Source organism: Garra rufa, chromosome 8, assembly GCF_049309525.1.
Source record: "Garra rufa chromosome 8, GarRuf1.0, whole genome shotgun sequence".
Classification (NCBI taxonomy): Eukaryota; Metazoa; Chordata; class Actinopteri; order Cypriniformes; family Cyprinidae; genus Garra; species Garra rufa.
In genome coordinates this window covers 12,190,492-12,207,032 of record NC_133368.1, presented here as the reverse complement: position 1 = coordinate 12,207,032, position 16,541 = coordinate 12,190,492, and the positions used below count along the sequence as shown (strand labels likewise).

General features: G+C 38.3%; 1 protein-coding gene across 1 annotated transcript; it reads left to right on the top strand.

Moving 5' to 3' along the window:
* Positions 1 to 5,575: 5,575 nt before the first annotated feature.
* LOC141341048 (SLAIN motif-containing protein 1-like) lies at positions 5,576 to 12,146 on the top strand. The gene is made up of 5 exons (XM_073846190.1): positions 5,576 to 5,668; positions 6,262 to 6,411; positions 9,161 to 9,340; positions 9,447 to 9,720; positions 11,443 to 12,146. Exons 2-5 carry the CDS (start codon positions 6,351 to 6,353, stop codon positions 11,516 to 11,518), a joined length of 591 nt encoding a protein of 196 aa, XP_073702291.1. The 5' UTR covers positions 5,576 to 5,668; positions 6,262 to 6,350; the 3' UTR covers positions 11,519 to 12,146.
* Positions 12,147 to 16,541: the final 4,395 nt, after the last annotated feature.

Sequence of the window (16,541 nt, the reverse complement as noted above, 5' to 3'; positions counted from 1 at the left end):
GATGAGTCCCTCAGTCCCTGCCGCTGAAAAACAGCCCCACAGCCATGAGGCTGCTACCAGCACACTTTCCTTTTGGGATGATACTCTACAGGTGATGAGCAGTGCCTGGTTTCCTTCAAACATGATGCTTGGAATTGAGGTTCATCAGACCAGAGAATCCTGTTTCTCAGAGTTTGAGGGTCCTTTAGATGTTTTTTTGGTAATTCCAAGTGTGTTTTCATGTGTCTCCACTGAGCAGAGGATTGAGTTTGGCCACACCGCCATAAAGCCCAGATCAGTGGAGTGTGTCAGTGATGTTTGTCCTTCTGTAGGTTTCTCCTATTTCCACATATGATCATGGAGCTCAACTAGAGTGACCATCAGGTTCTTGGTCACCAGTCTAACCAAAGCCCTTCTCCATCAATTGCTCAGTTTGGTCTGGAGGCCAGCTCTAGGACGAGACCTGGTTGTTTCAAACTACTTCCATTAAGGGTAATGGAGACTACATGCTTCTGTGAACCTTTATTGCAGAACATTTTTTTCTGAACACTTGATGCAATCCTGTTTCTGAGTTCTACAGGCAGTTTTTTTTTTTTTTTGAATGATGAATTTCGCAATGGAATCATTTAAGTTTTTTATTTTTAATACATTTGCAAAGATGTTAAAAAACAGATTTTGTGCTTTGTCCTTACCGTGTATGGAGTGTAGATTGATGTGGAAAAAAATATTTTAAAGCAGTAACATAAAATGTGAAAAAAAAATGCAGGGGTATGAATACTTTCGCAAGGCAAGTTACTGTCCAACACTGCTGCCGATATCTCATGGATTTTTGTAACTATATGTTTTGCTGAACTGGTGACTATTTAGTGTGAATTTCAATGTTTTCATCTGAATAACATTGTATGAATTCAAACAAAATTGCCACCTTATAAAATACTTTTTTGCATGAAGTAAAAGAGGGATAAAACAAATACTAGGACAAATACAGGTTTGGATGTTCTGACCACGTTTTTATGTCACCAGGTTGTACGTGTCTCCAAAAGCAAAGCTGTTTCATCTTCTCCTCAGTCCTCTTCAGTGGTGCAGACATGTGCTGGACAACCCCAGACCAGAGGTGGAGTTAGCCAAACGCTCATTATGCTACAAACTGGACCAAGGTACTAACCTTAATGTCTAAAATTTCAGTGTTGTTTATGGTCAAAGTTGAGTTTGAGGTTTAGGGACTGACCATTATAGCTTTTAATAAAAAAAATATTTTTTTTAAATGACTCATCCTCGGGTAATCCAAGATGTAGATGAGTTTGTTTCTTCATAGGATCAGATTTAGAGAAATTAAGCATTACATCACTTGCTCACCAGTGGATCCTCTGCAGTCAATGGGTGCCATCAGAACAGCTGATAAAAACATCACAATAATCCACAAGTAATCCACACCACTCCAGTCCATCAGTTAACAGCATGTGAAGTGAAAAGCTGTGTGTTTGTAAGAAACAAATGTCTTTTTAAAGAAGTTTTTAACTTTAAAAAGTTGTCTCATCTGTATCAGGAGAAAGATCTGCACAGATCAAGCTCCATTTAGAAGCAAAAACAGTTCAAAACAAGTATGTCAGAGGATTTTGATGTGAGAGGACAACAGGAGATCAACTTTTTCACTAGAGGAAGCATTATTATGGATTATAGACGCATATTTTAGCCAGAAGCAACAGTTTAAAGTTAAAAATGTCCTAATGATGGATTTGTTTCTTGCTAACACGCAACTTTTCACTTCACAAGATGTCAATTGATGGACTGGAATTATGTGGATGACTTGTGGATTATTGTGATGTTTTTATCAGCTGTTTGGACTCTCATTCTGACGGCACCCATTCACTGCAGATGATCCATTGCTGAGTCTGTAATCCATAATAATGCTTCCTCTAGTGAAAAAGTTGATCTCCTGTTGTCCTCTCACATCAAAATCCTCTGACATAATTGTTTCGAACTGTTTTTGCTTCTAAATGGAGCTTGATCTGTGCAGATTTTTCTCCTGATACAGATGAGACAACTTTTTCACTGGAGAATGAAATACGATGGACAGAGGAGTCATATTTTAGCTGAAAGCAATGGTTTAAACTTAAAAACGTCTTAAAAAGAAATGTGTTTCTTACAAACACACAGCTTTTCACCTCACAAGATGTTAATTGATAGATTGGAGGGGTGTGGATTACTTGAGGATTTTTGTGGTGTTTTTATCAGCTGTTTGGAATCTCATTCTGACGGCACCCATTGACTGCAGAGGATTCATTGCTGAGCAAGTGATTTCTCTAAATCTCTTCTGAACTCATCTACATCTATATATAATGCAGATCTGAAAATGATCAGTAGAAGATTAGGGAGTGTTTACTGTTACTCAGCTTAATATATGAACCTGATAAGATAATATATAATAAGACTTGAGGAGATATAAAATTAGCACTGCAGTGGCAGCTAAAAGGTGAATACATAACCTACATTTCCTGTACTTGTATAGCTCAGATATTCTGCTGGAGGGAATGGTATCCATAGAAACTACTCCTATATAAATCTGCCTGCAGACTCAGCCCTAACCAACTAACACAGATGTATTGGAGACTGTCCTGGGGACATGCTGAAATGTTTTTGTATCAGTTATTCCTTTGGATCAGTCCATACATAAATGATGTATGAGGTGCATGTATACAGAGATGTGTGTTGTGGAGTTGCGGATGCTGTGAAAGGCTTTTGAAAGGCCAGATTCAGCAAGCTTGGCTCTCTGCAAACGGGGTCATGAATACATCTTTGTTCCAGCAGCCTCTGAAAACCTTTGTTTTTCTGGGTAGCCGTGAATGCTTGTTTTTATGCGTTCTTGGAAAGGCTAATTGTTGAGGTACGCATAAGTACTGTGGTCCGCTTGGCTACCAATAACTCATTTAACCCCAGTTTCACTCTTTGAAAGGAATAGTTTGAAGCAAAATTAATGTTTCAAACCTTTCCTTCTTCTTTGGAACACAAAAGGAGAGATTTAGAAGAATGTCCTAGTTACTGTTTTTCAAAATTGTGAATTCCATATTTTTTAACTTTATTGTACCAAAATAAGAGGGGTCATACAAAATGCATGTTATTTTTTATTTAGTACTGACCTGAATAAGATATTTCACATACAAGATGTTTACATATAGTCCACAAGAGAAAATAATAGTTGAATACTTGAATTTATAAAAATGACCCTGTTCAAAAGTTTACATACACTTAAATCTTAATACTGTGTTGTTACCTGAATGATCAACAGCTGTTTTTTGTTTTGTTTTTTTGTTTAGAGATAATTGTTCATGAGTCCCTTGTTTGTCCTGAACACTTAAACTGCCTGCTGTTCTTCAGAAAAATCTTTCAGGTCCTACAAATTCTTTTATTTTTCAGCATTTGTGTGTATTTGAACCCTTTCTAACAACAACTGTATGATTTTGAGATCCATCTTTTCACACTGAGGACAACTGAGAGACTCGTATGCAACTATTACAGAAGGTTCAAACACACACTGATGCTCCAGAAGGAACAACTATGCATTAATTTGAAGATCAGGGTAAATTTAACTTATTTTGTCTTCTGTAAGTAGCTTCTGTAGCTTCTAAAGGGCAGTACTAAAAGAAAAAAAATGTACACATCTTCATCTTGTGCAAAAGTTTACACCCCTGGCTCCTAATGCATTGTGTTTCCTTCTGGAGCATCAGTGAGCGTTTGAACCTTCTGTAATAGTTGCATATGAGTCCCTCAGTTGTCCTCAGTGTGAAAAGATGGATCTCATTGTTGGAAAGGATTCAAACAAAAACGCTGAAAAACCAAAGAATTTGTGGGAACTGAAGGATTTTTCTGAAGAACAGCGGGCAGTTTAACTGTTCAGGACAAACAACGGACTCATGAACAACTATCACTAAACAAAAAAAAACAGCTGTGGATCATTCAGGAAACAACAGTGTTAAGAATCAAGTGTGCGTAAACTTTTGAACAGGGTCATTTTTATAAATTCAACTATTATTTTCTCTTGTAGACTATATGCAAACATCTTTTATGTCAAATATCTTATTCAGGTCAGTACTAAATAAAAAAGAATGTGCATTTTATATGATCTCTCTTATTTTGCTAAAATAATTAACATTTTGCAGATTCTTAAAGCTGCATGTAAACATTTGACCTCAACTGTATATTAATGTTGCTGTGTGTGATTTTTTTTTTTTTTTAATTAATTGCACTTCTCTTTTCCCATTAGTCAAAAGATGGAGGGGCGTCCTCTCTTCAAGCGTTTTGTACAGTCCTGTAGATGGACTCTCATCTTTAAGCAGCTGTTCTAAACCCTTTACTAAACCTGCACTAACTGAGCAAACAGGTAACACGTGTGCCTCACTCATTCTAACTCTAGACACGAAACCCCTTTTCATTATTATTCATTACATACTTTCTCTAACTCTTCCTAACTGCCTAATAGAGATTCTGTATTGTATGCTTAATAAACTATATCATTTATACTGTGTATTATACAAGCCCTTGTTAAAACAACATAGCTTACTTTTAGTACTGTAGTACTTTACTATCAGTATATTTCAATCAAAAATTAATAATAGTTCTATATTATACATATGACCCTTGTGAAAAAGAAGGACTCTTAAAGGGACATTTCACATTTGAAAATTCTGTCATTAGTCACTCACCCTCATTTTGTTCCAAACCCGCAAGACCTTCATTCATCTTCGGAACAGAAAGGATTTTTTAATGAAACCTGAGAGCATTCTGACCCACGGCAGAAGCTGACGCAGAAGAGAAAAAATTGTTGAATAAAGTCGTTTTTTTTTTCTCATAGTTTCATAACATTACAGATGAACCAATACTGTCACATATTTGAAAAATGTCCTTACTACCTTCCTGGACCTTGATTGTGTCCTGCTGTCTATACAGGGTCAGAAAGCTCTCGGATTTCATCAAAAATATCTTTATTTGTGTTCTAAGGATGAACAAAGGTCTTACAGGTTTGATACGACATGAGAGTAACTGAAGACAGAATTTTCACTTTTGGGTGAACTGTCACTTTAAGTGCTCTTCTTTTTTACAGGGGTCATACAGTATGTATAACATAGAACTGTTTTTGAACTAATTTTTGATTGAAATATACTGATAAACTAGGTAGTTGAGAAACAAAGACGTAGCAGTCAGAAAAGCTGAGAAAGAACATACTGATTTTATACAGGCATCAGGTATCATTTCCTTCGATCAGCTCAGCATTTTTCAAGCCATGTGAAATGTGAGACATCACTGATGAGTTGTGATGACCTTATGGGGTCTGGTAGTGGCGGTTGCAGCATCTGTTACACAAGACAAAGATTTGGTTGTGATACTCGGTCACAGAAGGTCTGCAAATGGTCTTAGTTGGATTATAGATTTATATGCATTAGATCAGTGGTTCTCAACTGGTTTTGCTTCAGGACACAGATTTTACATTGGACAGTAAGTGATAACTCAACAAAGATGTAGTCTTTATAGCTTTGCTTATTGTGATGGTGATTTTTACTCACCGTAGTCTAATATATCTATCACCTCTCTCTAGATCCACCTTCACCAAACCACCTGAAGTCTCTCACAGGGAGGAACTGCTTAAGCCTAACCGAAAGATCTCCCACATTCCTCTATCACACGGCTACACACAGTAAGCTTGATCAAGATATCCCATCATGCAAGCATGCACACAATCTTTCCAGTGAGTCTTTTAAAGTTTGGGGTTGATAAGGTTTTAATAGAAGGGTCTTATGCTCACCCAGGCTGCATTTATTTGATCAAAAACAGTACTATTGTGAAATATTATTAAATATATAAAATGTTTTCTATTTAATATATATTTTAAAATGTAATTTAGTCATGTGGTGGCGAAGCTGAATTTATCACCATCATTACTCCAGTCTTCAGTGTCACATGAGCCTTAAGAATAGAGGTTTTCACGATTTCGATCTACTAATTCTCAAAAATATTTCTTTCCCTGAAGACAAAAACATTCATATGAAGTAAAAAGAGCCAAAATGTTACTTAGCATAGGTCACCATAAATATTATAGTAGAATTTTCATTTAAGATAAAACTAAAAACATTATTAGTGAATGTTTCATTTAGTTTACATACTTCATAAGTAATGTTTATTGTGATGTCTTTTAAAATGTGTCATATTTTGTGTACTAAAAAAAACTGTGATTTTCGATCAGTATAAAAATGCACTTTAAATAAATGCACCTCTCCATGTCTTTTTCAGGTAATAGCCATCGGCAAAGGCCTCTCAGTCCTCAGTCGTCCGTAGACAGTGAGCTCAGTGTCTCTGAGCTGGAGGACGACTCCATCTCTATGAGCTATAAGCTTCAGGACATGACCGATGTGGAGGTCATGGCCCGACTGCAGGAGGAGAGTACGTCTGCTTTAATATATTGCATTGTAGATTCTATTAAAGGGATAATTCTTTCAAAAATTTAAATTCTGTTATCATTTACCCACCCTCATGTCATTCCAAACCTACAGTATGTCACAAAAGTGAGTACCATGTCAGACCATGATGCTACCACCACCATGCTTGACTGTAGGCAAGACACAATTTTCTTGATACTTCTCTCCAGGGCATCGCCACATATTCTGGACACCATCTGAGCCAAACGTGTTTATCTTATAGTCTCATCAGACCACAGGACATGGTTCCAGTAATTCATGCTGTTGGACAGGTTGTCTTCAGCAAACCGTTTGCAGGCTTTCTTGTGAGCCAGCTTCAGATGAGGCTTTCTTCTGACAAGCTGACCTTCTACTTCTGCAACCTTTAAAGCAATGCTGGCAGCACTCATGCAACTGTTTTTTAAAGCCAGATGCACAGAACGAGTGCTCGACTTCGTTGATCGACCCTTGCAACCCTCGACCCTCTGTATGACCCTGACCACTGTAGTGTAACTCAGTTTCAGGGTGTTACTGAACCTCTAATAGTCTTGGCCATCTTTGTGGAAAACAACTATTCTAATTCTTAAATCCTCTGAGAGTTCTTTGCCATGAGATGCCATGTTGAACATCCAGTGGTCAGTATGAGAAAATTGTACATTAAGCACCTAACTTTAACTGCTTTAATAACTTTGTATGGTCCTGTCAGGCAGACAAAAACATAAACATGATGAATAGGACATGTGGCTTTGCATGGTTAAACAACATACTGCTGTTATCACTTAGGGTGGACTCACTTTTGTTGCCAGCTATTTTGACAATAATGGCTGTATGCTGAGTTATTTTCAGGGGACAGTAAATCTATACTGCTATATAGCTGCACATTGACTACTCTAAAATATAGCCAAGTTTCATTTCTATAGTATTGTCGCTTAAAAACAAAAATGGTTGTCAAAAGTCAATGGGAACCAAAAGCCGTTAGATTACTGACATTTTTTAATATACTTTCTAAAAGTGTGGAATGGGGTTGAAAATGTATTTTGTATTTAGGATGCTTTATGTAAACCCACTGACACACATGTTTGTGTTTAGGTCTACGGCAGGAGTACGCAAGCACCGCTGCCACAGCCACACGCCGCAGTGCCAGTTTTTCAGTGCACACAGGTGCACGCAGGAGCATGAGGAGTGAGGCTGAGCTGGAGGAAGAGGAGGAGTACGATCAGCTATCCGCTCCGCAGCCACGGCTCTTTCGGACGTCCTCCATGCAGCGCAGCACATCCCACTCACAGAACCTCTCCAGCATGAAAGACTGCCGGCGCAGCCCCTCCACGCCTCAGTACCTCAACAGCCTGACTTACCAGCAGCTGCACATGCCCAACCACAGCTCCAGCACAGCTACAGAGACCCAGAGCTTCAGAGCCAACACAGGTCAGAATACACACCAGGGGGAATTTCCTCGGAGGAGGCAAGGGAGGCAGTGTCTCCTCAAAATATTGGATGAGAAAGCAATAGTCAGCAATACATTGTAAAGTGAAAGTGAAAGTCATGACGTATTGTCAAGTATGGTGACCCATACTCGAAATTGGCCCTCTGCATTTAACCCATCCAAGTGCACACACACAGCAGTGAGAAGTGAACAAACACACACACACACACACACACACACACACACACTGTGAACACACACCGGAGCAGTGGGCAGCCATTGCTCCATCGCCCGGGGAGCAACTGGGGGTTCAGTGCCTTGCTCAAGGGCACTTCAGTCATGGTCTTGAAGGTGGAAAGAGCATTGTTCATTCACAATCCCCACCTTCAATTCCTGCCGGTGTGGGAACTGGGAATCGAACCATTAGGCCATGGCTGCCCCCACAATTATGAGTCAGAATTATCGATTTTTTCTTTTATGGCAAAAATCATTAGGATATTAAGTAACATTTCAGAACACCACTACTGCACAAACTCTTATCAAGCATAGAGTGAAAATACACTGCTAACACTAGCAATTCAACAAGTTGGAACTACATTTTAGGCAAGTTTAATAGTTGGTTTTCCAACATGTGTAGTAAAATCCTTCCTTTCAGTTGCTCTTTTATTGTTTAAAGGTTTTATTACACAGCTCTTGAGAATTCCTTATTTTCATTGCTCAGTCACAGCATTGAGCATTCAGATATATTACTAAAATCTTTCTAAACTGTTATTTGACCATTCTTTATGGTGACATATTGGTACTGGTCACTTCACCCTGCTGAAAAAACCAGCATATGCTGTCTGTCTCTCTCTGTTTTGATATGAAGGCTGTTCGGTAGAATAGATCATTGATTGGCGCCATCTTGTGTCTGGAAACCAAACTAAATGGCCTTAAAGTAAATAGCCTTGCAGTACTTCAGCGTTAATTTTAATAAAAATGTTGATAATAAATCTTGAATTGAATTGAATTGAATAAATCTTTTAGAATAGATCATGTGATTTCTGAAGGATCAATGATTTATGAAGGATCATGGGAGTAATGATGCTACAGGAATTACAGGAATAAATTACATTTTAAAATATATTCAAATAGAAAACAGTTATTGTACTCAAATAAATCAAATAAATGCAGGCTTGGAATGCAGAAGATATTAAAAAATATTAAAAGGCTTACTGTTCAAAAACATTTGACTGGTAGTGTTCATTGAATATAGACTATACCTTACCTAAGTACTTGAACATTTCAGCATGCATTGTCTTTTTTTTTTCAGACAAGCTACGGAGGAGCATGCCAAACCTAATTCGAGCTCCCAGCATTCCCAGCGTCATCAGTGTGCCTAATGTTCCTGCTCCGACCAGTCAGATTGCCACATCGTCCTCACCTTTCTCCTTACTCCGAAACAGTCAGAGTTTTGATTCCCACAGTGCTCTGGCCAAGATACAGTCTGCAAGTAAGTCTATAACACTGTCAAAACACCATTAAATGATGAGAATTATCTTGTAGCAGATTATATCACACATTATCATAAAATTTTATTGCTGTCTGTTCAATTTCAGTTCCCTCTCCGGGCCAGTTACAGCAGCGAGTTCAGAGCGTGGGCAACTTCTTGACACGGCCCCCTCTGAAAGCCACAGCGTACGTGAGCCCAACCATACAGAGTGCCACCACAATGCCTTCCTCTGTCAGTCTCAACTCTATCCCCAGCAGCAGCATCCCCCTTCCCAGCAAACCCAGTGCCCCCTCTTCCAGTCGCAGCGCTCTACCTCGTCCTGCTTCCTTTGTTGGGACAAATGGGGCCGCACGTAGTAAAATTGCCCAGCCCATGCGCAGGTAATCATTCACAATTCTTCCTCCTATACTTGTGCCAATGTATTACTGAACATTCACTTGAGGCTTCTCGTCCAGGAGAAGTTTGTGATGCTTACAAATTGATCCTTATTGGGAAATTTACATATAGTCCACAAGAGAAAATAATAGTTGAATTTATAAAAATGACCCGTTTAAAAGTTTACATACACTTGATTGTTAATACCGTGTTGTTACCTGAATGATCCTCAGCTGTGTTTTGTTGTTTAGTGATAGTTGTTCATGAGTCCCTTGTTTGTCCTGAACAGTTAAACTGATGCTGTTTTTCAGAAAAATCCTTCAGGTCCTTTGGTTTTTCAGCATTTCTGTGTATTTAAACCCTTTCCAACAACAACTGTATGATTTTGAGATCCATCTTTTCACACTGAGGACAACTGAGGGACTCATATGCAACTATTACAGAAGGTTCAAACGCTCACTGATGCTCCAGAAGGAAAAACACTGCATTAAGCAAAACTTTTGGAATTTGAAGATCATGGTAAATGTAACTTATTTTGTCTTCTGGGAAACATGTAAGTGACTTCTGTAGCCTCTGAAGGACAGTATTTAGGCAAAATAAGAAAAATATGGAAGCCCGTTTCCACCACTGAATAAAAACTAAAAAAGCAATTGTGACTTTTTATTTCACAATTCTGTCTTTTTTTCTCACATTTTCGAGTTTACATCTCTTTTTGTTCTCAGAATTGTGAGATATAAACTCATAATAGTTATAAAGTCAGAAGTACATGATATAAACTTGCAATTCTAAGAATTAAAGTCCGAATTGTGAGATATAAACTCAGTCTTTTTTTCTCCTCAGAGCTGGATTTTATTACTCGCAATTGCAAGTTTATATTTCATAATTCACAAAATCACAATTTGCGTGAAAAAAAGTCTCGAGTTTATATCTCGCAATTCCAACTTTATTTCTCATAATTGTGAGCTTATATCCCACAATTTTGACTTTACAGCTCGCAATTGTCTAAGTAAAAAAAAAAAAGTAAAAAAAAGTCCGAACTTTAAGATGTAAACTTGAAATTGCGAGAAAAAAGTCAGAATTGTGAGATTAAAAAGTCGCAATTACCTTTTTATTTTTTATTCAGTGGCGGAAATGGGCTTACATAGAAAAATGTACACATTTTCCTTCTGTCCAAAAGTTTTCACCCCTGGATCATAATGCATCATGTTTCCTTCTGAAGCATCAGTGAGCATTTAAACCTTCTGTAATAGTTGCATATGAGTCCCTTAGTTGTCCTCAGTGTGAAAAGATGGATCTCAAAATCATACAGTCATTGTTGGAAAGGGTTCAAATACACAAAAATGCTGAAAAACCAAAGAATGTGTGGGACTGGAAGGATTTTTCTGAAGAACAGCAGGCAGTTTAACTGTTCAGGACAAACAAGAGACTCATGAACAACTATCACTAAACAAAAAAACAGCTGTGGATCATTCAGGTAACAACACAGTATTAAGAATCAAGTGTGTGTAAACTTTTGAACGGGGTCATTTCTGTAATTATTTTCTCTTGTAAATGTCTTTATGTGAAGTATCATATTCAGGTCAGTACTAAATAAAAAATAACATGCATTTTGTATTATCCCTCTTATTTTGGTAAAATAATTAACATTTTGCAGATTCTGCAAGGCGTATGTTAACTTTTGAGCTCAACTGTATTGCTGTCATTAACACTAGTCACTGTCATTGCAGTTTACTCACTCCGCCGAAGAGTGTCTCTGCTCTGAGCGCCCTGCGTGATGGCAGCTGGAGGGATGGCTGCTATTAAACTGCTCTGACCTTAATGTCTCAGGCCCAGCTGGCTGGGCACAACTGTTGCTTCTAGACCTGAAGTGGAAATAAAATAACATCAAGTGATTTGAAGTTGAAAAGTACTGTTAACAAATGCAATACAGCACCACTGCAATATGCCTGATGGCTGAAACCTAGAGCATTATGCATTCAAGTGTTTACGTGCAAATAATTTACCTAATTGCAGCACAATTTTCTAACCATTGAAACCAATTGACAAATGATATGAATAATTATATATGAACATAAGGACAGTATTGGTTTTGGTAGATGTTATGATTTAATAAGAATAAGTCATTGTCTCTCAAATAGCACTTTTATTGTTAACTTGCATTGTTACACTAGATAACCGGTAGTACCAGAGTGCTACCTGATTGGTTTCTGTCGCGCAAGTTGCATTACTTTTTTTAATAATGCTGTTAATTATGTTGCAACATATGGCAAGAGAATGATTTGGGTGATATGATGCATTTGTAAAAGCAGATGAGATGGACTGTAAAACACTGTATACTGCTGTTGAAGTACAAATGCAGCCTAGAATAAATGACAGCCATTCTAGATTGTATGTTTACATGATGCTCATGATACAGAGCACTGTGGACAAGACATTTGCACATCAAATGGTAACATTTGTTTTCTTTTTTTAAAGAACCTGTTTATGATGGAAGGGAATGGATAGTATGTTTTTCAAATGTTGAATAAAAGGCTTTTGAACTGAAATGTATTGTTTGGAAATGTTTCATACTGTAACGAATCAAAGGATGTCAGCAAAACTGAAAGATGATATTCAAGAGAATGTTTGAGTTTATGAAAAAACATACTGTTCACCGCCCTAGGCTGTTTATCTATTTTGCACAATATTTGGTATGCACCATCTTGAAATACTACAGACAAAATAATAACAAAGGTAGTTAGTTTTAATTATTCTTTTAGCAGATATGGGCTGATGTATTTTGGTGTCAGACAAATTAGCCTATTTCTTTTTACATGTATTTTTTTTTTCCAACATAACGTATTATAACCAGGGTTCATACAAGGTGCTTAAAGTACTTTTGACTTTTTGAAATTTAAAGGAACAATATGTAAGAAATTTATGTCAGTTAATCATAAAATGGCCCTGACATGTCACTAGACATTAAGAAATCATGTTCATTTCAAATACTTATATCACTGACAACAGTGGTCCGGCCAGGATATTGTCATTTAAAAGTGCAAGTTGCAGCCCTCAACTGATATTATTGTTGTCATTTGTAGAGATGTTCCGATACCCTTTTTTCCTTCCCGATACCGATTCCGAATTTCCGATACCTGGGCTCGGGGTATCGGCCGATACCGAGTACTAATCCGATACCTGGGTGTAGAGGTCTGCGTGGGACTGCTTTTCTAGTCCCGCTCCCGCCCGCTCCCGCGAGGTTTTATTCCGCACCCACCCGCTCCCGCTATATATTCACACTTTGTTCACCCGCTACCCGCTTAGAATAATTTTCTTCCCGACCCGACCGTTCCCGCTAAAATTAGTTCTCGTTTCCAGAATCTCACATTTAACCATCAGGAAACAATATCGAGTTTAACTTTTTTTTCGCAGTACATCTATTATATTTCCATGTTCCACTGTTAAGACGTATATTACAGCCCTGTATTTCACCCCATCATAGATCAAATGCGGGCTACAATTATATTTTATACATTCAATGGTGATAAAAAAGTGCACGCAGTAGGCAGTAGCTTGTCACAAAGCACCAGCAAAAATAATCAACATGACTGTGAAATAGTAAGGAGATATTTTAATAATTTATTTATAAACTATTGTGTTTTCTGAGTTTTTAACGATCCTCCTCATCCATCTCCTCATTGGACGCACCTTTAGAGAGAAATTCATCTTTACGGATTAGCTGCATAATAAAAGAGTTTTTGTTTTCGATCTGTTTTATTTCGTTAAGTACTAATTTAAAGCTTTCTATATATATTTATCATGTCTGACAAAAACAACGGTTAAATAGTTTACACTGAAAAAAAAAATGTAAGTGATCGGGCTTGAGCCTAAATGCATTTTAGCTTCCACTCTCTGCACAGACATGCGCCAAATAGCGCACATTTATATATTATTATTTATATCTATATATGTAGCCAATTCTGAGAAGTCAAATTCAAACACAGAGTAGGTCAACTCCGCTTGGTCGTTACTTTAAGAAACAAAAAGCTTACGTTTAACGAACAAAAAATGCTCCAAACGCTTTTTTCTAAATTAACTTAATAAAAAAGAAACGAAATTATAATCACTTTTCCATTACATACAAAACTGAACATTTTAATTGCCGTAGTAGTATAAATTGTTTTGGCAAAGCGGAAAAAAGACGGGTTTGGGTCAGGAGTTAACAACCACACGGATTGCGAAAAATCAGTCAGCATAACTTTATGAAGATTTTGGCACTCCAAACGTGGCTTTGCGCTCTGGAGTAACGCTGATAAACATTTGCGCACAGAAAAACACCATCAGTACCCCATTTCCGCGCCTATGAGACCTTGCCAATAAAATGCATGACGCAGAAAGCACTGGTCCATGAGTGCAGCGAGTGCATAACAGTTATCAGCGCAGGCTGTTGCCGACAGGTGCTCGATAAAAATGAGTAAAGCTCAGATTTGCTGTTCAGAAAATACGTCGGGAACGGGATATTGTTACCGCCCGCTCCCGTTCAAATTACACCGGAGTTACCGACCGCAACCGCTTTTATTTGGAAATTTATTCCCGCGTCGCAAGAATTCTGGTCGGGTCCCGCGGTTCCCGCGGGAGAGCCGCGGGAATGCAGACCTCTACCTGGGTGTGTAATTGTATATACAGCTGTAAATAATACTAATAAATTATTTTATGGTGTGCTTCAGACTTATCCCTTAATAAAACAAACATACAGTGATATATACAGTGAACTAGAGTATTTTTATTATATGACATACATTTGACAGTAATATTTTTTCATATAGTTAGTATTACTAATCTGGTTTTCTAACGTACATCAGCCCTGTTTATAACAGAGAATTTTGGCCAGAATTTGAAAGATTCTCACTAGATCTCGCAGCAACCTTATTCATTGTGCGGCATTTTCAAATGCTCCTCACTGCATCTCGCAGCAGTAACAGTGTTGCAAAATCAACGTTGGCTCCCGAATAAAGCTGTTCGGGGTTTGTGCAAGTTTGTTTGCATTGCAGTCCAAGCTGATAAACTGTCAGCGCTGAGCAGCTCAAACGTGTTGTGTTAGTTTCACTTTCGTTTCGCGTGCCATTTTATGTTTCTCATCTGAGACAGAAATGGCAGAGCTTATGAGTTGAACAACGCGGTGGTTGCGCCAGTGTGACCGCTCACGAAAATTAATAACACTGGCAGAAAAATTGGTCACAGTCTGGAGCCCTTTAATATTACCGCAAGTGTCCCGCGTGCTTCAGTACAAGGAGTAAACAAACCACGCGCCTGTACAATTCATTAAAACAGAACCACGCATTAATTCATATTTAAACAGTCGGTTTTCGGCTTAATATTAGTCCATATCACGATTTGATTTAAGTGTAATGAACTACGTAAGGAATAATTGACGACGGGCCGTAGAATTCTTAGAAAATAATGCACACCCGAGGTGGTGATGCGGTCACGACGCGAAGCGGAGTGGCCGTTACACCTCGGGTGTGCATTATTTTCGCAGAATTCTACGGCCCGAAGTCAATTATTCCGCTTATACTACAGTTACCACACCTCAAGACATCGATCAAATGATATATTTCAAGACATTCGTCCCGTTTTTATCCTTAAAACCCTATTGTGAGTAGGATTAATTTCTTACGCAGCTCATTCAACAGCTTCGTTGCTAGTTCCAAAACGTCATTTTAGAACTAGTAACAACGCTTGGGCTATTAATAGCAAAATAATGCCGTTAATAATGAGGTTTAGACAGACCGAAAGACAAGCAGACAGACGGAAAGAGTGAGGGAGAGAAAAACTAAGTGTATGACTTTACCTCTCTCACATCTGTGTCTCTCAAGGGTGACTGGCAGCATCGTCTCTACTAACAGTTAAACTTTAAGTTCATTTTCTTCAAGACCACGCCGTTGTTACCTCGCTTGTGAGAGCTGTCATGTCGTTTTTAAGTTGTTAATCGTCAGAGCAGCGCTAACAACATTAGCTAATAGCGCGAATGCTAACGCCAGTGCAAAGTCTGCAAACTGTAACGTTATGTGTGTGCGTCTGTGAGTTGAGTGAGAGAGGGCGAGAGAAATAGTTTGTGCTTTCCGTACATAATAAAACGTAATATATTGTGGAAAAAAACATGGAAATAATCTGTCGTTTTTATCCTGATGTTTACTGTATTTATTAGCTTGGCCAGTGTCATTGTGGGTTTTAGTTATTTTGCTGTTTTGGGCTGTAAGGACCTTTGAAATAACTGAAATCGTATGGCGAAGTGATATAGACATGCACTGCGGTCTAAAGCTGCCTGGAACTACGTTCGCCGTGCGTTTCCCTGAATATAATGCACACCTCTAGAACGTTCGTTAGCCAATCAGATTCAAGCATTCAACGGCCCTGTAGTATAACTTTGATTAATGCATCAAACTTTGACAAATTCCGTGACGTTCCGCGTTAAACTGTAAATTCCATTTTGACTGGATTCCGCGATTCCGTGTTTTCCGCATCGCAGAAATCATAAAGCCCTACATATGAGACATGCCGCCGTTTTAGCAGACAAACTGCTAGCACATTTGTATTTCTTCTTCGCTGCTCTAAACAGTGGTTGCTTGTGGCAACACTGTTTGCATTCTGAGGCGCGAAGAAGAACTAGCTTCTGATTTGCTAGCGGGAATAACTTATATCTTAACAAAATGGTATCGGATCGGTACGTGGGTTCAAGTACTCGCCGATTCCGATGCTAGATTTTTTTGTGGTATCGGCGGCATTGAACAACCCTTGTGTTTTGGTCTGAGGCTCCACCCTCCAACTATCTACCAATCACGAAGTC

What these genes read in the sequence shown, in the direction of transcription:
- LOC141341048 (XM_073846190.1), top strand. Translation starts at nt 6,351, where the DNA reads ATGAGCTATAAGCTTCAGGACATGACCGATGTGGAGGTCATGGCCCGA. An exon ending in GGCCCGACTGCAGGAGGAGA is followed by an intron (nt 6,412 to 9,160) that starts GTACGTCTGCTT and finishes TTTTTTTTTCAG; the next exon opens with ACAAGCTACGGAGGAGCATG. An exon ending in ATTGCCCAGCCCATGCGCAG is followed by an intron (nt 9,721 to 11,442) that starts GTAATCATTCAC and finishes CTGTCATTGCAG; the next exon opens with TTTACTCACTCCGCCGAAGA.